Here is a 27952-nt window from a genome sequence, read left to right as displayed (position 1 = left end):
TGTCCTTTAAAGTCGTGATCTGAGCCTCAGTGTGATCAGTGCGCTCACAGAGATGGACAGCGGCAGCATCTCTACACTGACTTTGATTATCCTATTCCTCAGCTGCTCATTCTATGCTGAGGACATTACAGATGATCTCTCCTGCCCAGAGTACCAGGAGAGCTTCGATGACTCTTGCTATGAGTTTGTTGGCCTGCAGCGATCCTTCCTCAGTGCCCAAGGCTGGTGTGAGCAAGGCGGAGGACACCTTGCTTTCATCCTGAACGATGAAACGCAGCAGTTTCTTCAGAAGCACCTGCAGCCAGAGAAGGACTGGTGGCTGGGGCTTGCACCTGCTGCTCCAAACCTCACACTGGACACTGACGGTAAGAAGGCGTGTGTGATTTGAAGCTGTGTATCTATAATATGTCTATAACAGCAAATCAACACAATCTGACAGCTGTATATACACATTTGTCACCAATAGTATTTTGTTGCATGTTAACCTAAGCAAGAAATGTGAAAATCCAGTTGGTGATAATGTACCTAAAGTGAGAAGTAGTAAAAGCACTGATGCATGTATTATCTCACCAGGCAGCTGGCACACCTATTGTAGAATCACGTAAAGTGTAAAACCAGTCCATTGAGATATCTCCCTCAAACAGTAGACACAAGTAAGGTTTCTCATTCATGTGGGCTTTTCAAAAGACCTGCAGCTGTCAAAAGGTGTGATTTACAGATGACTTCTTTCAGGGAATGACTACTAATCATTCACTCACCCTGTCAGGCACTGCCTTAATTGCTTTGTTGTTTTAACAGTGGTGGAAGAAGTATTCAGAGCCTTTATATAATACCAAATTGTGAAGACACTCTGTCTTTGACTCTAGAACTTATTTAGTGTATCTTAGATGTTGTATGTGTTGGTATGTATTATCAGCAAAATGTAATTTAACTATAAATTGTCAAAGTAGTCGTGCAGTAAAGGGGTCCCTGCCAGTGTTTTACTATTAAATGTGATATTTTGGGTCAATATTACTGCTGCAATATTGTGTATATTGCATTTTAGTGCCGTAGAAATGTTAGGTTGAGCTTATTCTTACTGCTTTATAAACTGTCTGTAGTTTATTCTATTGCAATGCATCGTATTCTGTAACATTATGTGTTTATTCACTGTCCTGTGAGAACCACATATCTATTAAAAGTCAACTCTTCACAAACTCATCATAAATATTCAGTCATGACATGGAGATATATTGTTTAAATGAACAGTTAGGGGATGAGAAGCTGTAAACTGAAATTAAAGCTGTCAGACAAATTTAGTGGTGCAACAAGTACACAGCAAATCTGCCAGTGTTGATTTTCCAGTGTTACTTGTACTTAACACCATTCAGAGTTAATATAATGTTTGATGGTGTCATTTTTGGGGATACATTTACCAGGTGTTGAGGAGCATGATTGAACACCATAATGGGTGTTGATTTCTGGACAGAGCAACAGAGAAGACCAGTGTGCTCATGGACATCATATGAGGCGTCATATAAGTACCATTTTACTTCTGAAACAAGGTTATTTATTAGGCTGGAAGTAACTTTTCTATCAGCTCTGTCAGTATCATAATGTGTATATTTCTGCTCGGACCAACTTGTTAACCAGCTGCTAAAATTAGCTCTTGCTGCAAACTTAGAACGTCGAACATGCTAATTTTAGCTCGGCGGCTTCTTGCATTGTAGTCTTAGGTAATTCATACAATTCATACAAGAGTTGAGAGCGAAGCTATTGAACAAATAGTGAGTGTCATGGTGCACTCCTGCGTTGCCACAGAGCCCTCCCTCAGACTCATTATCAACTTCACCTGCTGGCACCTGTCACACCTGGAGCAGATCTCCATTAGGAGCCCATAGAGGCACCTCCTCTGCTCTGGAGCAGATCTGCATGAGGAGCCCATAGAAGCGGCTCCTCTGCTCTGGAGCAGATCTCCATGAGGAGCCCATAGAAGCGGCTCCTCTGCTCTGGTACAGTGCCAGATCATTGCTGCTGCTGTCACTGCTTCACACCTCCATAGATGTTCATCCCATTTCACTTCAGAGTCATAACCTGGACTCTCACTGTCCTGATCCTGTCTTCCCGTGGACTCTGATGTTTTCAAACCCAGATTTTGTCTCGTTCTCATGTATTGTTTTATGTTAATAAACCCATTTTCTCTCTTCAGCACCGTGTGTATGAGTTCAGTCTTTCACTCAGTCGTGACAGTAACTGGCTAAAACAGAGACAATGTTGAGCTGTTTCCTTTTTGTTCAGGCACCTCAAACAAATTCATGGATTGTCTACTGCACTTCCAAGCTACCTCATGTTTTGGGCAGTATTGTAAAAGGTGGTTTTACAGGGTTTTAGGAGTGTTGTGCGTCTTGTCAAATTTTATGTGAAGCCCCCTGTTAAAGAAAAATATTTATTTATTATTTTTTTTATTGCAGTACTTTTTGGAGTGATTATTGTACATGTGTGGTGGATGGTTAGACTTAACACTAACAGATTGTACATTTTTAACTCTAATAGTGTTAATCCCAGTGGACAATGTACACCTTATGAGTAGTATAGTAAACACTAGTTAAATTTACATTTAACACCACAGAATGTTACTTGAATACTGGTGCAGTGTTGAATAGTTAACTCTGTTGGTGTCACTAATTAATGAACTTTGAATACTAATCTAGTGTTCTTTTCGTCTATTGTGGTGTTAATATTTTACACTTAAAGAGTTTGTCTGAACACTGTCATAGTGTCAATCATTTTAACACTATCAAAAGTGTTAATTTAACACTTAACCGGTGGTTCCCATATAAACCCTGGCTCGGTGTCAATTTCAACTCAGAGTGTTAAATTTGCATTTTCAAATTTGCAATGTATATTTACTTCTCAGATGTAGTAGAATTTAGATATAAAGCAACATAAAATGGAAATACTTAGGTGAAGTACAAGTGCTTAAGCAAAATATATGACTGACAATGAAGTGAAATATACTGAAACTAGTGCGCTGACCTGCGGGGATCCACAGGTTCTAGATGTGGTAGTTTTTATGCTGTTGTGTATTCGTGCATGCTGTACTGCGTTTGTCCAGCTGTCACCACCAAAGCAATCTGGGTATAGCAACATGATTGTAAGGCTGTTGTATTCCAGAATTACTAACTTCTCCCAAAATATTGCTCCTGTCAGCTTGCTGTTTTTGCTAGTCTGTTCCTTGACCAAAAATAAATAAGGATGCCGACGTGCAGCAGTCAACTCTTTCCGGATTTTGTGTGAATCCCCAGTCACACATACACGCACATAAGCACACAGAGGCCACTTGGCTTTTATAATATAGATAAAAACACTGTAGCAGAAACATCTCAGTCGTTTCACTGTATGACCTAAATTAACACAGTTTTTAAATAAATCAGTAAATCTTCGGGGTGGTTCTCAGGTTCCCTTGCGTGGTTGGATGGCTCAGATATCAGCTACAGTAACTGGGTGAAAACTCCTGATACCGAGGCAGCCTGTGGGTTCATCCTGAGACATTCAGGCTTCCAGTGGGAAGCCACGGAGAACTGTAGCCAAGAACATAATTTCATCTGTCAGTTTGGTATGTACTCCTTAATAAATCCACATATTCTGCTCTGTTTTGTGTTTGCTTCTGTTATGTAATAATTATGTTGTTGTTTTTTCTCAGATTCTGGGAGATCTATTGCCTGTGATGGCCAAAATGCCACACTGCAATGCCAGTCGGGTCAAATCATAGAGATAGACGATAGCTTCTTTGGCCGGAAAACAATTCACTACTGTAGATCCAAACTCACAGACTCACCAACAAATTCCCAAGAGGAGTGCACCTGGATTGATGTTGTAGATTCTGTAACAGGTATAATGAAATGAATAAACTTTGATTCAATACGAACAACTTCATTAGTCTCACAAGGGATGATTTGTTTGGAGCATCTTTTCATAGAAAATACAGCACATAAACAAATAGTTAGATATAATTGATGAAATCTGGATAGTCTAACATTTATGAATTCATGATGATTGTGGCTGTTAAATGAAAATGAGAAATGCGGAAATAATTGACAAACTGCCTTAGTTTATGATTTGTTACAATAGTGGAGGGTGTAACAGGAATATAGAGATGGACAAATATACCAGATCTGACTGAATCATATTTGTGTTTAATATAAACAACAGCAGCTGAAATGTAGAGCAATCTTTGTTTTAGGCTTTGTGTCAAACACAAATATGTCTTTCCTTGTGACTCCAGACAAAAGGACAACACAGCCATAAAAGACTTAAAGGAAATCTTTTTTGACTTTCTGATTAGTTGAGCTTTGGAGTAGAAGCTCTTTCACATTTGTATTAGTTTGGCATTAGTTATGGTGGATGAATTCATGTCATTATTAAGCAAATAGTTGCCATTCATTGCTGTTGTTAATGCCTTCCTTTTAAGAGCAGTTTCACCCTTGTTGTAAAAATCTCTGTTTGAAGAGCAATGGAGCTTATTTTTAATGAATTTAATGGGATATAAAACCCAAAATGTTAATAATTTTAAAACTGATAAAATATTCTAAGGCTTAAGTCAGTTAAAATCATTTAAATAACTCTGAATCAGTCACACCTTTTTTGTGCTCTTCCAGCTCATTGCCATGGACTGCAGGCCTGCCAGGCTCCAGTGGATGTGAGCTCATTTGGTGAACCATGCCCTGCACTGGGAAGTTATCTGTCTGTGGAGTACCGCTGCAAACATGGTCGGATGCACAGTTTATGTTTCACAAAGATTTATCTGATTGTTGATACTGGTTCTCATCAGTTTAGGTGTGAAACACTGGACTATACTGGCTGTTGTTAATGCAGTATTTTTCCTTGTGAATAATTAATTGAAATCTAGATATTCACAAAGTTTGTGATGACTTAGTACAACAGTACACAGAATGTTAATACTACACAACTGTTCATTTATGTTTCTGTTATCTTACCTAAATTACCTGCTAATTAATTAAATTCTTTTTGTAATTTACCAAAGCAATTACTAATCAACTGCTAGCAAAATAATGCAGTCAAAAAATTTCACAGGTCTAAATATCAGATGTTCATTTCAACAAGCGCAATGTTAACAATTAAAATTGGATCTAGTGAAAAGTAATAACTGCTGCTCATGTGAGGCATTACCTCCCCTCAGGACTCCACTTATTCATGAGCAAACTGGCCGCCGTCTTCGATAATGTCACCATCACTGTAAAGTGGCTCCTTCATCCATTCCAGGGAAACCTCACATGCACAGTGAACGCTGGAGATGGACACACAATTGATCCATACAGTCCAGAAGAGTGGGTGATACATTGTATTATATACTGTTTATCTTAACCTCTGCATTAGATTGTGTTTATACATGTTACTGACCTAATTTTATTGATTGACTTTATTTTACGTTTTTATTCCTATGGATTTAATTATTTTACCAGTGATTTTATTCTTTCACTGGTTTTAGTTGTGATTGGTAGTTGGGCAACACTGTGGTGCAGTGGATAGCACTCATGCCTCACGGCAAGAAGGTCCTGGGTTTGATTCCAACACTCTGGCTTCCTCCCACCATCCAAAGACATGCACTAAATTGCCCATAGGTGTGAATGTGAGAGTGACTGTTTGTCTCTAGATGTCAGCTCTGTGATGAACTGGCAACATGGTACCCTGCTTTTGCCCATAAGTAGCTGGGATAGGCCCCAGCAACCCCCATGACCCTAGTGAGGATAAAGTGGCTTCAGAAAATGAATGAATGAATGGTTTTAGTTTTATGTTTTTCATTATTTTGTTCAGATTTGTATGTTATATTTTATGTAATTTTTGGTTGTGTATTTTTATCAGTTTATCAGTAAAGCACTGAGGCACTCTGAACTGCACTTATCTATATGAACTGATTGATTGATTGATTGATTGATTGATAAAACTTTGACTTGTGGTATACACTTTTTCCTGTCTTACAGAATGGAGAGCACTGTAATACACAAGTTTAACCATGCTGGAGTTTTCATGGTTGAAGTGGAGTGCACTACAAATGACTGGCATGTTACAGCCCAGAAATCAATAACCATCCAGGAGCCTTTGGGAGAGTTTGGTGCCAGCAAGTGCTATAGCCAGAACATTTCAACAGGTGGCAGTAAATGCAACGCTGTGTATGGAAGTCTGGTCCAGATCCAAGTTTTAGTAGAGAAAGGTGAATCATGGTGAAGAAAAATGTCAATTTCTGTTGAATTCAGAAGTCATGTCTTGCAATGATATGACTTTTTACTGTGAATAGGTACAAATGTGACCTACATAATTCAACATGGAGGCCATTCTATGGTAAACTCATCAGTAGACAGAGGGAACATGCCTCACAACATCACACTGAGCTCTGCTGCAGTGGAGAAGCTTGGTCGAGGCTGCCACAACCTGACTCTATCTGCATCAAATAAGATCACACCCCACACAGTGTCTGCCAATCTGGAACTGTGTCTGCTGGAGCCCATGGAGGGTCTACAGGCCTCAGTGGCCGCAGAGGAGGGGGAATGTCCAGACTCCACTGATCTTACCATCAGTGTTTCATTAGAGCAAGGAGCCCCAGTGCAGCTCCTCTTCTCTTTGACTGGAGACAAGGACACAATCTCTGAGCACAGAAACATGCTCAATGGCAGCCAACAATCCTTCACATTCTCCTCCCCACTGGAAGGTAATAATTAAGTCGTGCTCTAATTAAATTAAAATGGTTAGTAAATAATATATGTGTCAGAGCTCTTAAATATTAACTCTTTTGTTAAAGGATCTCTGAAAGTGAACGTGCAGGCTATGAATGCAATCTCAGCGTTTGATGTAGATGTGGACTTGGACAACATACTTCTTGCTTGCCAGAATTATTCAGATCGACACGAAAACGCAGTACGTATGTAGAAGAAGAGAAGAGAGAATGCTTGTTTCCAGCCCAAATCTTGTTATAAATAAGAAATGCTGGTATTATAAGATGTATGAAATTACAAAAATACACTGCAAGACCATTTACCACAGTGTTCATTCATCATTATGGTTCATTCAGTACATCTTCAAAGAATATACTTCATCCGAAAATAGAGTTGTATCATGATTAGATACATAGCCTGGCCAAAAAAAACAGCCCCCATCTGGATTTAACTAAGCAAATAGATGAAAACCTTCCACTGGTTTATTACAGCAGTGATTAATATGTTTCAGCTGTGACAGGTTCTGTAACCCTAACTGAATTGCCTCTCTTTTCTTAAACAACTATCATTATATAGAGCGATGATAGAGAGCATAAAGATTGAACAGTGCCAGGATTCATCAGGATCAAACTGTGGAAGAGTGGTTCAGGGAGCATGAGGCACTATTTTTACACATAAATTGACCGCCACAGAGTCCAGATCTGAACCCCACTGAGAATCGTTGGGATGTGCAATAGAAGACTTTTTATAGTGGTCTGACTCTCCTATCATTGATACAAGATTTTGGCCAGAAATGACCAAGGATGGAAAAAAAAAATTGAAGCATTGTATAAGCATTGCATGGCATGAAGGACGTCATTCTGAATGCTTTCTGTAATCAAGGTCAAGGCGGTTCATTAAACTACAGGGTGGGGAAGCAAAATTTACAATATTTTGAGGCAGGGATTGAAAGACAGTGTATGATCAATTAGTTTATTGAAAGTCATGAGAATTTATTTGCCAAAAGAAAACTGACATAATAGAAAATGTTTTTATTCTATGTGTCCTCCTTCTTTCTCAATAACTGCCTTCACACGCTTCCTGAAACTTGCACAAGTGTTCCTCAAATATTCGGGTGACAACTTCTCCCATTCTTCTTTAATAGTATCTTCCAGACTTTCTCATAATAGTTTTGCTCATAGTCATTCTCTTCTTTACATTATAAACAGTCTTTATGGACACTCCAACTATTTTTGAAATCTCCTTTGGTGTGACGAGTGCATTCAGCAAATCACACACTCTTTGACGTTTGCTTTCCTGATTACTCATATGGGCAAAAGTTTCTGAAAAGGTATGGATAATAGTGTTAGGTATGATTATGACATCAATATATGTTTGGTTTCAAAACAATTGACGTAGTGCCTGCTGAGAAAAAACAACTAAATGTTCATTGAAAATTTTGCTTCCCCACCCTGTATTATGTGTGGCCTGTACAAAAGGCTGTGTGTCTTTAAGAAACTCAAGAACAGCAAGTGGTAAAATACACTATTGTTGAAATTTAGGCAAAATTTCCCAAATAATAGTTAATCATGGCGCAAGAGTTCACTTTGTGTTCATGGAAAATTACAACGAATAGATGAAAAAAAAAAAAACAGGGGCATATGTTTAACACTATAAGATTTTCTATTAAAAATTAATAGTAACAACAATTCATGCAATTTTCTTTTGTTTTTTCTTTCTTGCTTTCTTTTGTTCTTCTGCAGACAGGAAACCTAACAGACAAGAACTCCTACGATGTAGAAATCACTGCTATCCCAGGCACCTTGGTCGACTACACTCAGAATGTGACACTGAGGATAGCTGAAACTGAATTATTACCAAGCAAAGGAATCGCATTTGAATGGAAATGTAGTAAGCACAAATACCCATTTCAATCAGTGAGCTTTTAAATGCAAAAAACAAGCTGAGGTTTGTAATTATGGGGGAGAACTCTTTGCACAGTTTATAGATCATGTGTTGATAGCAGAAAATTGTGACAGAATGTGCATAATAATATTAAGTTAAATGAAATGATTCAGTTTGAAGTCATACTCTGACTGCCTTATAAACTTACCCAGTGTTTAAGATAACGATTCTATCGGCAGGTATGATTGACCCTCTATGTCCAGCCTCTTTCATCTCTCTCTCTTCTGAGAGGTTTAGAATAAACAGTGTTTATATTCTGGTTGTTTGGACAGTATTTTACATATCTACTCATGTGTCACAGTGATAAATACATCTACAGAGTCAGTATCAGCTTTCGGGTGCCTACTACTATACTCTTGCTTATAACACATTTTACTGAGGATGTACTTGCACATCGGCAGACATCCCAAACATACTTACACATTGAACTGTATTGTAAGGTGTTCTTGTTGCCTTTTTTACTGTAACTCGATAACAAAACCCAGTAAAGGTTGATTCACAATGTATCTATTTTGTTTTAATGCTATATACTGATATATTGTCTTTGTTACAGAGGGAAACTGCAAATGCAGAAACAAAACACATGATGAAACTCACGTTATTGAAAAAGATTGCCTGCCTGATCCATTTGAGATTTACAAATACACTCTAAGTGTGAAGAGGACAGCTTGGTTCAGGAAGTGGGTCAACCTTGCTTCTGTTTCGAAGTGCATCACTGTTACGCCACAGGAATTCACAGATATCAACATCAGGTATTAACATTTCAAATTAAAAAAATATTCATCTTGCGCTTTGTTGATCGGTGTTGATAGATGTGTCAGTATAAACTCATTGAGATCTATATATCAAATAAGGTTAGATCCAAAGTGTCAGTTTTAATAATTTTTTTAAGAATTGAATTTAAGCAGACTGAAAAGCCTGGTTTTTATTTGAATATGTATGGTAGTTTTTGTTCTTGTTTTTCAGATGTGAGAATTGCACTGCCATAAATGTGAACAGCTACGTAAAACTAAAGCTGAGCTGTGGTGCAACTTGTCCAGACATAGTTTGGTATATGGAAGACCTCAGACCATTGACTGTGAGTATGAAACTACACTTTAAAATGACATAATACCTTCAGTGACTACTAGAAAATCTTATAGGTTATTGACCAATGATATTTTTCCAGGGTAAACTTGAAAAATGTTACTCTAACGCGGGAAGACGGCCTCCTATTGAGAAGCAGGAAGGAAACACTGAATATACTGTTCAAAACCAGTATCTCCAACTCTCAAGGGATACAATGCACAAAATCACAGTGGTTGCTTATGGTGAGCTTGTCATTTTATACACAGACACATTTGTCAAAGGACTATATGGATTGTGCCCTTTAAATATCAGAGCTACATCAAGGGTGTTTCAAGTTAACATTTTATTTTTGAAATCCATTCATGAAATGTATGGCTCTCTATTTTACAGGTAAGATGGAGCCAGGTTTTGCCAAGTACACGCTTCCAATCCCAGGTCCTGAACCAACTGAACCACCTCCAAACTCAGTGGTGACGACTGACTCCCCTACAGATCCCGGCAGCCCCTCATGTAGCATCTCTCCATCATCGGGAACAGTGCTCGATGCATTTAACATTACCTGCAAAGCGAGTTCGTTCTGCTCAACAGGCTGTCTTTACTGCTTTAAAACAGACACAGGTGAGAATGTATTTGAATCCAAGTACAATATACACTGTTTCCCATAAAGTTTGAATAGTTTTTCAGACACATTCCTCTTCTTATTCCTATTTCTACACATCAGTAATCACATTTGACCAGGTAGAGTGATTACATACTGTATCCCAGTTACACTTTATCAAGAATAAATCACATTGTCACTATCATTTCTTGAGAAGGGGTACAAATATATTATTCCAACTTTATGACCTACAGTGTACATATGTATGAATAGAAAAAGGCATTAGAGAAGTAGAAGACAAATGAAGGTTTGTTGGTTAAAAATAAATGATTTAAGCTTTAGAGTAGTTACCTCTATAGACAGTATTAACCCTATAATTCCAAACGTATCATATTTGATACATGAGTTTTGAAGCCCTCTACATGATCAGTGTGATTTTTTTTCCTTGAAAAACCTGATGTATACAATTAGGTACATGCAATACATGGATAATCCACAAGGGGGGAGGAATTTGTTCACCAGAGGCCTTTCCATTTCCAGTGACACTACCTGATTGTCATTAATGAGGAAGAAGGCAGTACTTTGCCAATTTTGAAAAGGAATTACCAATTTGTTAGACATGTTTGTGTTATATTATGTTTTTGTTTGTTCAAAAACAATAATATTTGAGCATTGAGACCCAATGTATCAAATATGATAAAAAATTTAAACTCATACATGGAAATTGATATTTGAAAAATTTTTCTTTGGGTTGTTCAGAAGGACCAATAAAGGCTCCAGTTTCAAAGAACTGGAATTTTCTGTCAATTTAATGGTTCAGGCATTACAGGGTTAAATATTAGGCTAGGTTCTAGTTCTGTAACTGGGTCTTTTTGGTAAATGTCAATATTTTGGCCACGCAAAATGTACGCAAAAAAAATAATTGTGAAATTGATGCGGCTCTATTTCTTATTTGTCACTGTCTTTCAGGAAAACATCTGCGCTGTAGTAATACAAATGAAGTGAAATCTGTCTTCCTGCCTCTTGGAGATGAGAACAACAACTACACAGTGTCTGTTGTGGTGACTGTGAAAAATGAACAGATGAAAGCCTCCACCACCATTAGCACTCAGGTTTGTCATCTGCCCATATATTTCCTCCTACAATAGGCTACAAAAAACAGATAAATAGGATGTGAAGCTTGATTTTGAATAGTTGCTCCTGCTTCTCAAGGTGCGGAAAAGTAACTCCAGTAGCTCTGTGGAGGCTCTGCAGTCTGCAGTGCAGGATACAGTGACTCAGTTGGAGCAGCAGGGTCTGCTCTCCGGTGAAGCTCTAGGACAAATATTTATATCAGTGTCGGATATGCTGAACACAGAAGCTGGTGACGAGCAGAAGGATGCAAGAAAAGAGGTAACAGAATGAGACAGAGGCTGAATATATTAGTTGGGCACAGTGATGAAAAAGTTTACTCACTTACTGCAGACAACTACAAAATTGTGGTACTTGTATTTTACTTGAGTAATTCAATTTCATGCTACTTTATCCTTCCACTTTACTGATCTCAGTTTCAAATAGTGTACTGTTATCCCACGACATTCTTTCTGATGGTTTCAGATACATTTCAGGTGTTACACTCAAGATAACATAGCAAGCTTTTAAAATGCATCGCATTGTTAAAGATTAAACTAACGATTTTCTTTTTTTCTTCTAATGTATAACAAAAAGCAGAGTGTAGTCACATTAAAGGACTGAGTTTTCCTCTAAACTCAATAATGGTTTAATCAAACAAACATCAAAGTCCACAAACTGAAAACAGATTTTTATCAGATGTTTGTTTTTCTTCTTTCCTCTCCATTACAATGGCCCGTCAGATTTAATCTGGTGTCCTTGTAAATAAAACTTGATATGAAATAACCTGGACTAGTTCTACCTCCAGCAGTTCCAACACTGATTAGTAATAAAAAGAATATAATGATTATCCACAAATATAATCAAGTATTTCTAAGAGGGACCAAACCCCCTTCCATCAAAATTATAAATAACTGTTTTGCTGTAATACTAATGAACATTTAAAAAGGATTTTTCATTTATGACCTTTGCTTTGCTTTTGAGTATTTTACATTTTTGCTGATACTTTTGCTTAATGAACTGAATAATTAATAGTTACAACTTTATTATGTTCATTTTGTGGAAGAGTCCATTAATGTTAATTAATGCCTCCTTTTCTTGTAGCTAAGAGAGAAAATGTTATCCAAAATGACCACAGTTCTGTTGGAGTCCCCCAGTAACACAACTCAGGAAGTGCAAGTGACAGCCAGAGCTGTGGCTGGACTCACCCAATACTCAGACGAACTCACTCCTTCTGCTCAGGTAGAGTACAGTAGATCTGTTTAAACCGGGAAACTCAATTTAGAAAATTTGTAAGAAATGCAAAACAGGCAGCACCAAGAACTATCTGCAAAGGCCTGGAGTCAATTTAAAAAGCATTTTTTCCTCATCAATGCACATTAACATCATAAGTGAAAAAATATTTGCAAATTGAATCATATGATTGATAGCATTTCATCAGCCTGAATGTTTGTTGTGAGTAACATTTTTAAGTGGTTTCAGAAATTGGATACAGATAATAAACTATAATTTTTTCTGTTGCTGTGTTTCCTCTGCAGGAAGAGGCAGGTTCACTGTTGGTAGACCTTAGCTCCTCCCTCAGCGTTATCAGCATTAATCAGAATGGTGGGGATGGTGGAGAAGTTGTGCAAGCAGCGGCACCAATAGTTGAAGCAGCGAGTAATATATTGAACGTTTCAGCAAATGTAAGGACAAAACCACCTCTATTTCACTGAAGTTATTTGATCTTTACTTAACATCATATTATATTATCCTCCAGAAAAAAGTCTCAGAGTTTCTTCTAACTGGAATAAACAACGTTCAAAGTGCTTTGCTGAATAATAAAAAGATGAATGGAGAGCCTGCCATCATTGATTCCGGTCAGATCAGTGTTTATGTCAACAGGTATGAAATTACACTGACTAGAACATGAGCTAGCAATACCTCAGGGTTTGTTGAAATTACAGAAATAGAATTTTGTCTTTTGGCAGAGTAACACCAGGAACAATGCAGATGCAGGATATAAACGTCCAGAAAAACAGCTCCTCCAGATTTAACTTCCCTGTACTTCCTGCTCATATCGTCTCTCCAGAGGAGCCAGTGGATGTGAGAGTGAGTGTGTCCACATCAACTGTATATAAAGATGTTTGTACTGTATACAGTCTACGTTGTGTTAATATAGATAAATGCAGGCTAATGGAAAACACGGAGGTTTACAGTGAATGTAAAAGTCCTCTTAGCATAACACTGTTCAGTAGGATATTTAATTGAATTGAACTGCCAATGCATATTTGATAAACTACTGCAAAGAAATAAATACATTAACACATAATAAATATACCTTGCCTCTTACATTTCTCTGTAATAATCTGGATAGTATATGACATGGTTTCCTTTTTATGTCAATCCCCATTTGGTTAACTGGAAATTATTTCACCAGTGAAAGATCATAAAATATGTAATATAGTCTATGTTTAGTGTAGACTAGGACAAGGCCATCTTACTGTTATTGTTTGACTTAAGGCAGTAAATGAGAAGCCAAACATAATGCAGTGTCTTGATGTGATTCTCTGCCTCCCTTTTTACAGATGATGAGTTTTGAGAAGAATCCTTATTCATGGAAAGAGGCAAACATCACAGGAACTGTTGGGTCTGTCTCTCTAACCAGAGTAGATGGCACAATCATTCCTGTAGAGAACTTGCCTGAGGAGATCGAGGTGACATCTGCCTTTGAAATATTTTTAAGTATTTTATAATGGATAAAAACCAGCACATTGTCCACAATAATATGTTTTCTGGTGTTTTTAGATTCTCCTCCCGAGGCTTGACGTTGGGCAGGAGAACAGCACCGTTCTAGACTTGGCCAATTTCAGCACATTAATAATTGACGTCCCCTCGCCTGATGTAACACTGGTGCTGAAAATGGAGCCCTCTGAAGACATTTCCTTCAAGCTATTCTTGGGATACAAAGGCTATCCAGATGATGAGAATTATGTTGCCAAGACTCAGGTCCCTTTGGAGAATTCAAGAGAGGGTATCATTAATCTGAAGTCCTTGTAAATAACACTGAATATACTTATATATATGTATATATTCATCTATGATAGTTCTAAGTCCTTACTTCACCAGGGTTGAACAGGAGTATAATAATAATTACAGTCAAATAACAAAAAAAGCCATCACAACAGCTAAAAAAGATTAAATTATTTAGTAGGTAAGACTAAGATGCAAGAATGCAAAACACAGATTATCAGTTTAAATGAATATGGAGGTTGAAGAAAACTATGGTAACAAATCACATAAACAAGATAAATAAAGGTTTTTTTTTTATGAGTGTTACCATGACAATTACCCTCATCACTTTTTCCACAGAGGAGAGGTATACCTGGGTGCTGGGACCCAAAGACAGGACAGGAGACGTCGGAGTGCACTACCTAGTTTTGAAGCCCATTGTAGAATCAGGTGTTAAATCCATCAATGCCACAGTCAGTGTTATCACCATCGCTGCCCAGTGCAAGTACTGGAATGAAACTGAGTCTTCTTGGAGTGAAGATGGCTGCCGGGTGAGTGGAGAGTCAACAGTGCGTTTGCATCAGCCTGTCTTTAACATTTAAGCGTCCGATCAAACGGCAACACATGGACACATTTCATGTTCAACAGTCTGTCATGTAATCAGAGTAGCTTATATGCATGTATTATACATATTTGAGTAGGTATATAGGCACTTTAACATTATGTTTAACAAAATTTGGAGAGATAAAAAATGTCAAATTACTGCTCGATAACACGTGGACTTAAAACTGACATCAGTTTTTTAAGCTTTACGCAAACATTCAAAACATGCTGTTCTCGACAGAAATTGATATCAAGTAGGACAAAACCTTTTAGATATTATGTTCAACTATGCTGAAAATAAATTTTGGAGTAAAATACTGAAAAGTCTCTGTTTTATTGACATGAGAATGTGGTAACACGTGGACAGGCTACCATAGTAACACGTGGATGACTCTTTACCATTGTATGCACCACCCAAAATGTATCAAAACATCATTACTTTCTGACAGTTTAACTCAAATATCTGAATTATAAGTAACTTGAAAATTAAAAATTGGTGTTTTTGTGATAACATGTGGACAGGGCCTTTTAAGCAACTCACGAATGTTCAAAATCATAAATATCAATAATATTCACAAAATAATGAAACTCTAATACTTGAAATTTAACAATCATTTATATAATTAAAAGACTGAATAAATTTTCACATTTTTTAGATATAATTTTTAACGTCAAATTTGAACTATGGCTACGGTGTAAAAAATACAATCAATAAGTTCTATTTTCTAAGTTCCATAAAATAGAGTTCTTTAGCTAAAAAATGAGCCCACTTGATAACTGATGTGTGCAAATTTACTTTTCGTGCTGATGTTCACTTTTGCTTGATCGAACCCTTAACTGTCTGTGTCTTCATCTTTTTCCGGCAGGTTGGACCCCTCACCACTCATTCAGTCACCCAGTGCCTCTGTAACCACTTAACTTTCTTTGGAAGCTCTTTCTTTGTGATGCCGAACTTGGTGGATGTGTCACGCACTGCAGAGCTTTTTGCCACTTTCACAAACAACCCTGTGGTGGTTTGTTTCGTGGGGGCCATCTTTGCCGCTTATCTCCTTGTGGTGGTGTGGGCACGAAGGAAGGACATTCAGGACTCAGCTAAGGTAAACCACAACACCTTCACTAGAATGAAACTTTAAAACAGTTGACATGAGTTTGTTGCATATTGTCATGAGTTAAAAGTAAAATTTAGCAGAGCAATGACAAATGCACTCACAAGCACTTTTCTACATGTCATGTACATTTTATTGTCATGGATTAAATGATTGTGATTGAGTTTAACTTCATCTCATATTATTGTTGATGAATGTTTATTATGGTCGGTTGCATAATGTAAATCAGGCCTGTCAAAAGTTCCAATCTGGCCTGCAGGATACAGTGAAGATATTAAGTCAAGTGTGTCAAATTCACTTTAATTCCAAATACTGAACTTCAAAATTGTAACAATATGATGCCTGTTACTGAATGTTTTATGCCTTTGAAGATCCACTGTGATCTGTAAGTTGTAATACACATGTCTAAATGATAGGTTGAGACATAGTACTGTTGAAATTGCACTTATTTTTCTTGAGAAGTTTGAAGTTTTTCAGGTTATTCACATTTTTTTGAAAATAAAAATATTTTCATGATTTAATTTGACACCTCTGGCCTAAATGACAATATAACATCCCTTTAAATGAGATGCAACAAAAAGAAGAAAAATTTCCACCAGGGGAAGTTCACTTTGTATTATATTATTTTACTTGACATTACTTTAATTTATGTAAATATGTCTCTGAAAGAGGAACTATCACACAGTCCATCTTTAAATCAATTCATTGGTTAATCTCATGTTGGATCAATTGTTAAATAGCTTTAATTTATTACACTGGGTTACAAAAAAATGTTTTTTGCAAGTTGTCTAGGTTTTTTCAACTGAATTAGGACCATTTTGCACCGCTAAATCCAAAAATGACATCTGTTTTTCTCAATCAGGTCAGGTTTTTTTGCTAACTTGATTTTGAAAAATTTGATCTTCTCACAAAATCGATTACATTTTTGTGACTTTATCAGTTGATTTTTTTTTATATAGTTCTCACCCAAAATAGGTTTTAAGAGAAAAAAAATCATTTGATCACTTGATTCCTGTTAGGTACAATGGTGTATTCACCGCAGATGTAGCAGAATACGTCAGGCTTATTTTTGATCTTCTAGTCGAAGCCATTTCATTCACCTGTAATATTAAAAAAAACATTAATCATAAATTGGCAAAAGTAAAATCTTCAGAACTCGTTTATTGCAAGAAATATGAAAGAATTTTGTATCATATGATGTGAAAATGCCCATAAATGTAAGCAAAAATGTTAAAAAGCCAATATGTGGCATAGTTCAGAAAGTTGACCTGATTGAGCGGAATTAATGTGATTTTTGGATTCAGCACACCAAAATTATCCTAAATCAGTTCAAAAAACTTAAACAATAAATTTGTTGTTGACCAGTGTTATGATTCAGTTTATGCATTTAAACAGTTTCAAGGACTGACTTTATCGACATTGTCTTGAAGGTCAAGATAACAGTGCTCGAAGACAATGACCCCTTGGCAGAGTATCGCTATATGCTAAATATCAGTACAGGGCATCGTCATGGTGCATCAACCTCCTCTCAGGTCAGTAATGTTCGTTAAGACTGAGAGGGACTAATGTGATTTTTCAACTGCGTAATATATGCGTCATGGGGTCTCTGTCCATCACCTTCTTGTTGTGTTGTAGGTGACAATTACTCTGCTGGGTACAGAGGGAGAAAGTGAACCCCACCACCTGACAGATAATGAGAAACCAGTGTTTGAGAGAGGAGGAGTGGACATGTTCCTGCTGACCACTCATTTTTCTCTTGGGGAACTGCAGAGCATCAGACTGTGGCACGACAACTCAGGACCCCACCCTGCCTGGTAAGAGTCAGAAGGCCAGACCCAATTAATATCTGTACTGTACTCTTAGTCTACTGTTCATTTTATTTGTAGGTATGTGAACAAAGTGGTGGTGCAGGATCTGGAGAGTGGTCAGAAATGGCACTTTCTGTGCAACTCCTGGTTGGCTGTAGATGTAGGAGAGTGCACTCTTGACAAGGTGTTCCCAGTAGCTACAGAGATGGATTTGAAGAGATTCAGGTAAAATTGGCCATTAATTTATTGAATGTTCCAAGACATTAAATGTGTGACCGTATCATTCATAAATTATTAATTGCTCTGTTCATGTTCTGTGCTTTCTAGTAACCTGTTCTTCATGAAGACAGCCAAAGATTTTCGTGATGGCCACATCTGGTTTTCTGTCATCAGCCGACCTCCTTGCAGCACTTTCACTCGTGTACAGCGAGTGTCTTGTTGTTTTTCACTGCTGCTGTGCACCATGCTCACAAGCATCATGTTTTGGGGGATCCCCACAGACCCCTCTGAGCAGACCATGGACCTGGGTATGTATGTGAATAATCATTATTCAAAGTATTATAAAAATAGTAAAATGTGAATTTGTGTGCAAAATGTCATACAATTAAGTAAATCTATCAATAAAAACAAAATATTATCTAGAAGAGTCAAAAAAGTCAAAACAAGTTTTCTAGAATCATAGGAATAAATAAAAACTAAAATAAGTAATGCAGCCTGAAGTAAAATAAAACAGAATTGGAGATGAAATGAGCTTCATTTTCACTTTTTTTTTTTTTTTTAAAAAAAGCACAATATTTGCACAGTATGAAATCTTCAAGATACAGTAGGTTTGAAAATCATATTTAATGTCATATATTTGATTTTATTTATAAACTAAAAATATCTAAAACAAAAAAAAAAAAGTCTAAAGCATTAATACCAAATAAAACTGAAGTATCACAAAACAAAATAAAATACAATTAAAACTACAAACTAAAAGTAAAATGACAAACTCATAAACAATGTCAAATCCATACTAACTCAGGTCACATGGAGAAGTATTTGTACATTTATACTTACTTTCAAATATCTGTTGTGTTTTACAGGTCACATTGAGTTCACCTGGCAGCAGGTTATGATTGGAATTCAAAGTTCAATCATCATGTTTCCCATAAATCTCCTTATTGTGAGTATCTTCAGAAACACTCGTCCTCGAGAAAAGGCCACCAAAGCAGACACGTCCAAGCAGGGAAAGACAGTTCGAGTCTCTCCCTCACAGACGTCTTCTCCGCAGAAGGAGCTGAAGGACATCACAGCAGACACTGTGATCAAGGTAGGCAGAGGTTCACTGGAGGGATAATATGTCCGATATGTCCTCTGCATGTCTGAATCACTCCATGTTTTCCTCTTTAAAGGACATAAAGAGAATAGCCCAGTCACTGTCAAAGGCCATGAAGAGTCCTCTTCCTCATCTGGAGCTGAGGCCTGGGCAGGAGGCTGACATCAATACTCTGCTGTCTTTAGTAGAGGACATCATCCGACAGCAGAACCGACTGACTGGAGACTTCTACACAGACACATCCAAACGAGAGCGCTCCATGATCCTCACTTTGGGTTCAGTCAACCTGCAAGGTAGACTGCTCCATAATAGGGCACTTTTACATCATGTGGTCCTCATATATTGGACAAAAAATAATCAGTGCAGAGGTTTTTGTGTGATCATGTTATCAGGAGTTAAATATAAACACCTGGAGATATATTATTTTATATTTTCCAGACAATCCCTTTCAGCAGGACTGAATAAGCAGAATTCTTAATTCACTATCAACATTTCCAGTTTATGGAAGTGTTAAGTCAACTGTCTTTGTGAATGAAGCTACTTTTGGTAAAGTTTGGCATCGTGGTCTAAATTATTTTGATCTACAACTTTGATTGAACATAAACTAGACTGCATGGAACAGGTACTTGTATTAGTTTAGAATATCTAACTCAATTTCTCTTTTATATGAAGTTTTTTATTAGACAGAATTCATTCATTCCTTCACTTTCCAAACCACAAAGGCAAGGTACAACCTGGATGTCGAGTTTATAAAACATTCTAATATGACACACAATATGTATACTGTTGCCCATGAAGTTGGAATAAAATGTTTTTACCTCTTCTTGTGAAAGGATTTTGGCAATGTGATTTATTCTTGATATAATGTAACTGGGACTCAGTATGTAATCATTACACCTGGTCAACAGTGATTACAGATATGTAGAAATAGGAATAAAAAGAACATTGGGTCTGAAAACAAAATTATTACAACTTTATCAACAACAATGTTGTTCTATATGTACATACAGAAACACACAATATAATTCAAATGAGCAAATGTAACAATGTAAAAAAAAGAAATTCTCACACATGATAATGTTGGTCTAAATTTGTATTTTTAGTACTTAACCTTGTTTAAAAGTTTGTAAGAAAGATAACCATAAGTTATCGGATGCAATAAGTTACATTAACACCATTAAACATTATTATTACATTATACATTTTTAACTAATAATCTGTATCCTCTTATAATATAATTGTTTTGTGTCGGTAGAAACCAGTATGTGGGGGAGCCCTGAGAAGAAGAAAAGCACCAACAGCCGTTACCTGTACCGGCAGCTGCGCCATGTTGAGAAGGAGCTGGGTCTGCTGGGACCTTCTCGTTTTCCAAGCCCAGACAACTTCAGTCGAGCTGTGCAGCAAGTGCAAGGCATGAAGTCTCTTCTGGAGTATCACCTGCCCTCATCCAGTCTGGAAGGAGACCAGTTCGACCAGAGCCCTAGTCCTGAAGAGAGCATCAATGGGGATTCGACCAAGAAGAGCAGCCAAAAAGGGCTGCCTTGGTGGTTTGTGTTTGTCGGATGGATCCTGGTGATCGCAACCAGCGGTGTGTCCGGATACTTCACCATGATGTATGGACTGACTTATGGGAAGGACCGCTCTATCAGCTGGCTGATCTCCATGGTTGTCTCCTTTTTCGAGAGTCTGTTTATTACCCAACCTCTTAAGGTGAGACACATTATAATGTATGAGTGTATAAGGAGGTGAATAGATACTATCCTATAATGATTAATAGAGGAATGGTTTTATGTATCAACTAAAGACATAATCCAGATTTAAGTAGGAGTCTTTTGATTGGCATTAAGTGACAATAGAGTTTTATCATTTATTTTGATCGTGCTAATTAATTTTCTTGTTTGTACATGGTTTTCTTGTTTCCCTTATTCTTTTGTAAAGCTGTTTGATTTATAACATGTTAGAAAGTTGTTAAAAAAAAAAAAGTTTCCCAAAAGCCCAAGGTGACACCCTTAGTTGTCTTGTTATGTATAAAAGTATAAAACACACATACTATTGCAGTAGGATTATAAATCAGAAAACATCCTAAATCAGAATAAATCAAGGACAGGGACATTTTAGTGTTCGATGGCTGCTTTTACTTTTCATCTGTCATCTACATTTTGTTGATACTTCTTATTCAAATTTTATTTATAAGTCTATGTAAGTCAATCAAAGCTTGTTATATGTTGTACTTCTCAGCATTAAATATACATTTCTAACATATGCCCAAAATGTATGTGCTGTTCTACCTGATGTTAAGGTCTAAAAGTCTGTTACAGGTTCTTGGTTTTGCAGCTTTTTTTGCTCTTGTGCTGAAAAAAGTTGACCAAGAGGAGTACGGAGAGCCTCAGATAGATGAAAGTCTCATGAATCAAGGTATCCCTGTAACATTTCCCCACTATTCTTAAAACCTATTGCATAAAAGCTAAACTAAACATACTAATGTCCATTCTTAGATGACCCTGATGCTGTGCGCATTGCAAGAAGAGACAGCACATGCAGTTTTTATCACCCTCCGCCTCCCTCTGACATAGAGAAGATGAGGAACAACATGATTAAAGAGCAGAAAGTATTCATCCTCATCAGGGAGATTCTTGGTAGGAGATAAGAGTAACACAGAACAGTATGAAAAACAATGGATTATTGTAAGGTGTGAGTTTCAACTGTATACTTGTCATGCAGCCTACATGGGGTTTATGTGGATGTTACTCCTGGTGGCGTATGGTCAGCGAGACCCCAATGCTTACTTCCTGACCCAACACATTCGTCAAAGCTTCAGCAAAGGAATCTCAGATACGATGAGCATTCAAGATGTGTTTAACTGGGCAAACGCAACACTGTTGAGCAACCTGTTCGGAGAGTACCCAGGTAAGCATGTTGTGAAATTAAATAGTTACAAATGTCATGGCTGCTATGCACATTGTGTCTGTCTGTATGGGACAAAGTACAGGTTTAGTTTTTGAATGTTAAGGTTGGCTAAAATCAGTCAGTGTAACCAGTGTTTTTAGTTGTCTCATTGGAGCTCATAGTATTGTACAGTTTATTGTGTTTATATGGTCTTTTAGCCTTATTTTCTCCAATATTATCTGAACCAGCTACTAACTAAATCTAAACTTACCACAGAATAGAACCAATGGAAAAAAATACTTAGCCATTGTGATAATGTTAACTTATTTTATCCCATTTCAATTCTTTCACATGAAAACATTGGTGTGATATAGGTTTTTGTTAAAGGTACAATATGTAACATTTAAATATTGAAATACCTAAAAATGACAAGCCCTATATAAATATATCTGCCTATAATTATACAGTTGCGGAAAAAATTATTAGACCATCAAAAGTCATTAAAAACAATGGCTATGCAATTAAGTACTAACTCCTGTGTGTATCATGTGACTAAAACAGACAGAAAAGAAAACATGGAATGCCTAAAAGCACTGTTTTTGGCAGTACAATGCCATAGATATTGATGGAAGAACTGAAGTAATTTTGGTTATTATTAAGAAAACCATGGAAAATGGCTAGATATCAGTTCTTAAATTAAACTCTTATGAGCTATTTTTGTTGTTATCATTATATTTGTCCAAACAAATGTACATTTAGTTGTACCAGGCATTAAAATGAACAAGAAGTTGAAGAAAACAAGGGTGATCTAATAATTACCTCCAGTAGGAGGTATTGTGATCGCTTTGCTTTGTGTGTTTGTATGTTTGTGTGTTTGTTTGTGTGTTTGTTTGTTAGCAGGATAACTCAAAAAGTTATGGATGGATTTTCATGAAATTTTCAGGAAATGTTGATACTGGCACAAAGAAGAAATGATTAAATTTTGGTGGTGATTGGGTGGGGGGTGGGGGGGCAGACCTGTCTTGGCAGAGGTCTGCGCTCTCTGAGTGCTTTTCTTGTTTTTTCTGCGACTGCATGTGTTATATGAAATGTTGTCAATAATGTTCAAATTCAGACAAATTTGCTATTGTATTCAATATAATGGATTCTTTGAATGGCATCGTATTCCCTTTGACTTTATTTTGTGTACTTACATTAATTTAATGAACTTACATAATTAATGCCGGTAATGTGAATAAAACTTAAATCCATTTTCTTGTCTGTAATCATGAATCCTACCACATTGTGACAAGTCACACTGATTTTCATCAGCATTGCTGGTGAAACCATCAGCCCTCATGTTTTGCTTCACATCACCCTCTATCACATCTCATATTGTTGTTGTGATTGATTGTGACATTTTAGTTATTATGTGTTGCAGGATTCATCACAGATGGAAACTCAAAGCTGGTGGGTAACGCTCGTCTTCGCCAAGTCAGAGTCCAGAAAAACTCCTGCCACATTGCTCACTCCATGAAGCAGTCTGCGCAGGACTGTCATGCTCCATACTCATGGGAACTGGAGGATATGGGCTCCTATGGTCCCAACTGGAGTGTCTCAGTGGCAGATAACACCTCACAGAACCTGGACAGTCCATGGACTTATCAGTCCCAGCATAAACTGAGGACCTCACCCATCTGGGGCAGTGTGGTGCTCTACAGAGGAGGAGGCTTTGTTGTGGATCTGGGGCCAGATTTACAAAACTCCAGCAGGTAGAGTAGCATTTTAATGCAGCAAGGAACCAGTAATATAAACTTAAAGTTCCCCTGTGTTTCTTCAGTGTAATGCTTGACTTTCACTGTGAAGGATGATGTCTGACACTTTGAAAGTTTCTCTAATCACATGAAAAATCTGAAGTTAAAGGATGATCTGCCACCCTCATCTCATGTATGATATGGAAAATGTAAGCCATCACTGCAAAAAGACTCAACAAGGACTTAAATGGAAGCAGCAACACCTACAATCCAGCAGATAAAAACTGAGAATTGAGCAGTATTTACATATTTAATGATTATAAATATTTTATTGGAAGTGGAGAAGGCCATTTTTAATGATGACATGCAATGTTTTTGTGTTAGCTCCAGTCTTAAAGAAGAAATACATTATATCTGAATTTAGTGTATAATTATTGTAATGTCAAATTCACACTGATTCTTAAATATATGAATCATGTCCATTTAGATTTTATCAACCTGTCATTTTTTTTGCTTTACCTTTTTAAACAGTTTTCTCTAATTCATAGTGTTGTTTTTGCTTGAGTAAATAATTATCAAAATGTGCTTTTAAGTATAAGCATATTTATGTATTTACCTTTATTTAACCAGGAAGTCCTTTTGAAATCAGAAATCACTTTTGCAAATGAGACCTGACCAAAGCGGCAGCCAAATCAACACAAACAAGATACAACATAAACAGATAATTAAGCAAAATGGCCTCTCAAGAAACACAATGACATTCCTCCCTCACTGCATTTTACTACTTGAATATTTATTGAATACGTATCACATGTTTTTGTCTCTGCAGGACTCTTCAGTACCTGTATGACAGCACCTGGTTTGATGTGTACACTCAGGCCATCTTTGTTGAGTTCACTGTGTACAATGCTAACGTCAACCTCTTCTGCATTGTCACCCTCATGCTGGAGACCACAGCCATCGGTAAGGACTGTATTTTCAACAATGAGACACAAAAAATAAATCTAACATTAACAACTGAAATATATTTAACTCTGTATGTGATACAGGAGCCTTCCAGTTTCGCAGTGAGCTTCAAAGTGTGCGTCTTTACCAGTCGACCGGCGGCCTTCACATCTTTGTCATGGCCTCTGAAGCCATCTACTTCCTGTTCATCATCTATTATATGTTTGTTCAGGTATATAACTAATTTTATTTAATTTAACTACAAATAATAATGCACCTGCTCAAACAGAGTCCTGTCATGTCAGGGGAAGCTGATGAAGCAGCAGAAATGGGCTTATTTTAAGAGTAAGTGGAACCTGCTTGAACTGGCCATCATCATCCTCAGCTGGAGCGCCTTGTCCGTGTTCATCAAGAGGACTTTACTGGGGAAACGGGACATGGAGTACTACCAGAACAACAAAGACCAGTAAGCAATAGGAAAAACTCTGTCCATTCAAGAAGACATAGACTAACAAAGGCCTATGAGTTAAGGTTTTTTTATTTCTCTTTTTCTGCACCAAAGCGTTTTTTGTTTAGACTAAATTAGGCAAACTGGATGTTTTCTACATATTTCTACACATATTTCTGATGACTACAGAAAATGTAGTCATTAGCATATTTCACAGTTACAACAAACACTTGTGTTTTCATTGGTTTTTATGATTTTTTCATATTGGCTTTTTCTGCTGTACAGTGTCTGTATTGCAGTGGCATTTAAATATCTACCATTGGTCGACTTCTAATTCTCAAACTGAATACATATGCATGGAAATTATAACACATTTGAATTAGGCTGACATTTTTCTATTGTTGTTTTATTTATTTTTTTCTTGCAGTTTCTCAGTTTCATGTGCATCTCATTGTTTCACGTTGAGTGTTTTTGAATGTTTTTCTCACATTTTAGATCTTTATTTGACAGATATTCCTAAGGAGAAAGTTGTGTATTATTCACTCTCTGTAAGTGGAAACACTGTGTTGTGCAAGTAAACTGTTTCAATAGTTTGTTGAAAGAGAGGTGTGTGTACTCTGTGTCCAGATATGCCAGTTTCCATGAGACAGCGCATGCTGATGCAGTGCTGGGGTATCTAATTGCCTTCCTGGTGCTTCTGGCTACAGTCAAACTGTGGCACCTGCTGAGACTGAACCCCAAGCTGCACATGATCACAGCCACGCTGCAGCGAGCCTGGACTGATATTTCAGGCTTCCTGGTGGTCATGACCATCATGTTCCTGGCTTACTCCATTGCTGTGAGAAGTTTCCCACACTTAACATCAACAACTTGCCACACCCGCTGCATTTCTCCTCAATTATTTTTTTTTAAAGTAAGTATTACATGTTAACAAAAAGGACCTTTCTCATGTTTTCTTTTTTTTTTTTTTTTGCAGTCTAACCTGATGTATGGATGGAAGCTGTACTCATACCGAACTCTGCTGGATGCTGCTCAGACCATGGTCAGCCTGCAGCTTGGCATTTTCAACTATGAAGAGGTTAGAGGGAGATTATTATCTTTGTATCATGGCACATTACACCAGATGATGGTTGCTCAGCTGTTTGCCGATCCCTCAGGTTCTGAATTACAACCCAGTTCTCGGTGCTTTCCTCATCGGCTCCTGCATCGTGTTCATGACATTTGTTGTGTTGAACCTCTTCATCTCCGTCATCCTGGTGGCATTCAGTCAGGAGCAGATACATCATCAGGTAAGCTCTTCAAGCTTAGTCTGAAACACCCACACATTATTAATTATAAGGACTTAAATAAAGACTGGTTAAAGTAAAAGTACTGATTGAATTTCTTTACTATAGTAAAAGTGAAAAAGTATAGACTCTGGAATGTAGTCAAAGTATAAAAGTAAACAGTTGACCTATAAAGAAGATTTCTACCAGCTATTTGTGAACTCAATCTTCCATCATATTAATACAATGTGAAGAGCATTAAACCATCATATCTTCCTACAAAATAAAAACACAATCAAGTGAACATAAACTTCACTACAAAATGTAAATCAGTTTTCAATATCAGCCACAGAGCTCGGACCATTATGATTCCTTTTCTCCACAGACCAGTCCGCTTTTCATGTCATTTTCCATATTTTATATTTGCCATGTGTGATATTCACTCTTACAGTCATTTCTGTCAGAAAACATATCTTACAAATCTACAGAGTTTACATGCTTTATAAGAAATGACCATCATCTATCAGCTGACTTCTTTATTTTTGACTGAATCACATAACTGACTCTTCAACAGCCATCAGAAGAAGAGGAGATTGTGGACCTGATGCTGATGAAACTGTGCAGTTTATTTGGCGTCAAATGTAAGAAACAAGGCAGCGACGGGGTGATGGGTTCATCTGCCTCCAAGAACAGGCTCTCAATGATTTCACTGGGGAATGTTAATCCGGGGTAATGCATCAAACAATATAAAGTTTATTATTATAAGACCTACAGTACAGTGTGCTTTGCTTCAGTGGTTACATATTGTGTTTTTGCTTTGTGACTAAACAATAGAGCTTTTAAATCTATATATTTCTGGCAATGTTATTCGTGTCAAGCTGCATCACTAAGACAGTAGGATCTGATGAATGTAATCAAGACACTATTTGATGTGCTGTTCAGCAAATAAAGCTGTATTTCTGTGGGGGAAAAAAAAAAAACTTGCACATAAAGCCTGTCTTCTGTAGCATAATGTTTTAAGTATCAGAGGGAAAGGTCAACATTATCTGACCACATGAGCATGAACAATAAAAACTATTTAATTCTGCTGTTAAACAAAATGGTGTGTGTCATATCTTTTCAAAAAAATGTTTTCTCAGTTTTAGCTGTTTAGTCAACAGCGGCATGTCACTGTGATGTATGGTACAATATTATGTTTGGCACAGGTAAGGAAGTAAAGATGATCAAGTTTAGACTTAATGCAGTTATAGTTGGCTTCTACTGATCAGTAGAAACATTGTCATTTAAATGGAATTGACTTTTTATCTCAGTAATTATTGCACAGAACTGCTTTTATAAAACAAAACAGATAAAAGACTGTTTTGGCCCGTTGCTAGCATTTAAGGATGTTATCAGATTAAACAAGATATCTTTTAACTG

General features: G+C 37.0%; 1 protein-coding gene across 1 annotated transcript; it reads left to right on the top strand.

The window, feature by feature from the left end:
* The first annotated feature begins 52 nt into the window (after positions 1–52).
* Positions 53–27537, top strand: LOC115411486 (polycystic kidney disease protein 1-like 2). The gene is made up of 41 exons (XM_030123649.1): positions 53–365; positions 3437–3595; positions 3683–3871; positions 4638–4748; positions 5180–5327; positions 5982–6211; positions 6296–6706; positions 6797–6912; positions 8453–8600; positions 9208–9406; positions 9621–9732; positions 9823–9964; positions 10113–10340; positions 11290–11432; positions 11533–11712; positions 12535–12672; positions 12969–13115; positions 13190–13314; positions 13401–13521; positions 13998–14126; positions 14218–14443; positions 14782–14972; positions 15891–16121; positions 17561–17662; positions 17766–17944; positions 18017–18163; positions 18266–18465; positions 19024–19250; positions 19333–19549; positions 20512–20966; positions 21575–21671; positions 21752–21892; positions 21978–22163; positions 23563–23893; positions 24705–24838; positions 24925–25052; positions 25126–25286; positions 25896–26106; positions 26245–26346; positions 26426–26557; positions 27108–27537. The coding sequence occupies exons 1-41, from the start codon at positions 53–55 to the stop codon at positions 27264–27266; spliced, it is 7446 nt and encodes a 2481-aa protein (XP_029979509.1). The 3' UTR covers positions 27267–27537.
* Positions 27538–27952: the final 415 nt, after the last annotated feature.

The sequence above is a fragment of the Sphaeramia orbicularis genome, chromosome 3 (assembly GCF_902148855.1).
Source record: "Sphaeramia orbicularis chromosome 3, fSphaOr1.1, whole genome shotgun sequence".
NCBI classification, from domain to species: domain Eukaryota; kingdom Metazoa; phylum Chordata; class Actinopteri; order Kurtiformes; family Apogonidae; genus Sphaeramia; species Sphaeramia orbicularis.
This window is presented reverse-complemented; position numbering and strand designations above follow the sequence as displayed.

What these genes read in the sequence shown, in the direction of transcription:
- LOC115411486 (XM_030123649.1), top strand. Translation starts at nt 53, where the DNA reads ATGGACAGCGGCAGCATCTCTACACTGACTTTGATTATCCTATTCCTC. An exon ending in CAGATCGACACGAAAACGCA is followed by an intron (nt 6,913 to 8,452) that starts GTACGTATGTAG and finishes GTTCTTCTGCAG; the next exon opens with ACAGGAAACCTAACAGACAA. An exon ending in CGCATTTGAATGGAAATGTA is followed by an intron (nt 8,601 to 9,207) that starts GTAAGCACAAAT and finishes TCTTTGTTACAG; the next exon opens with AGGGAAACTGCAAATGCAGA.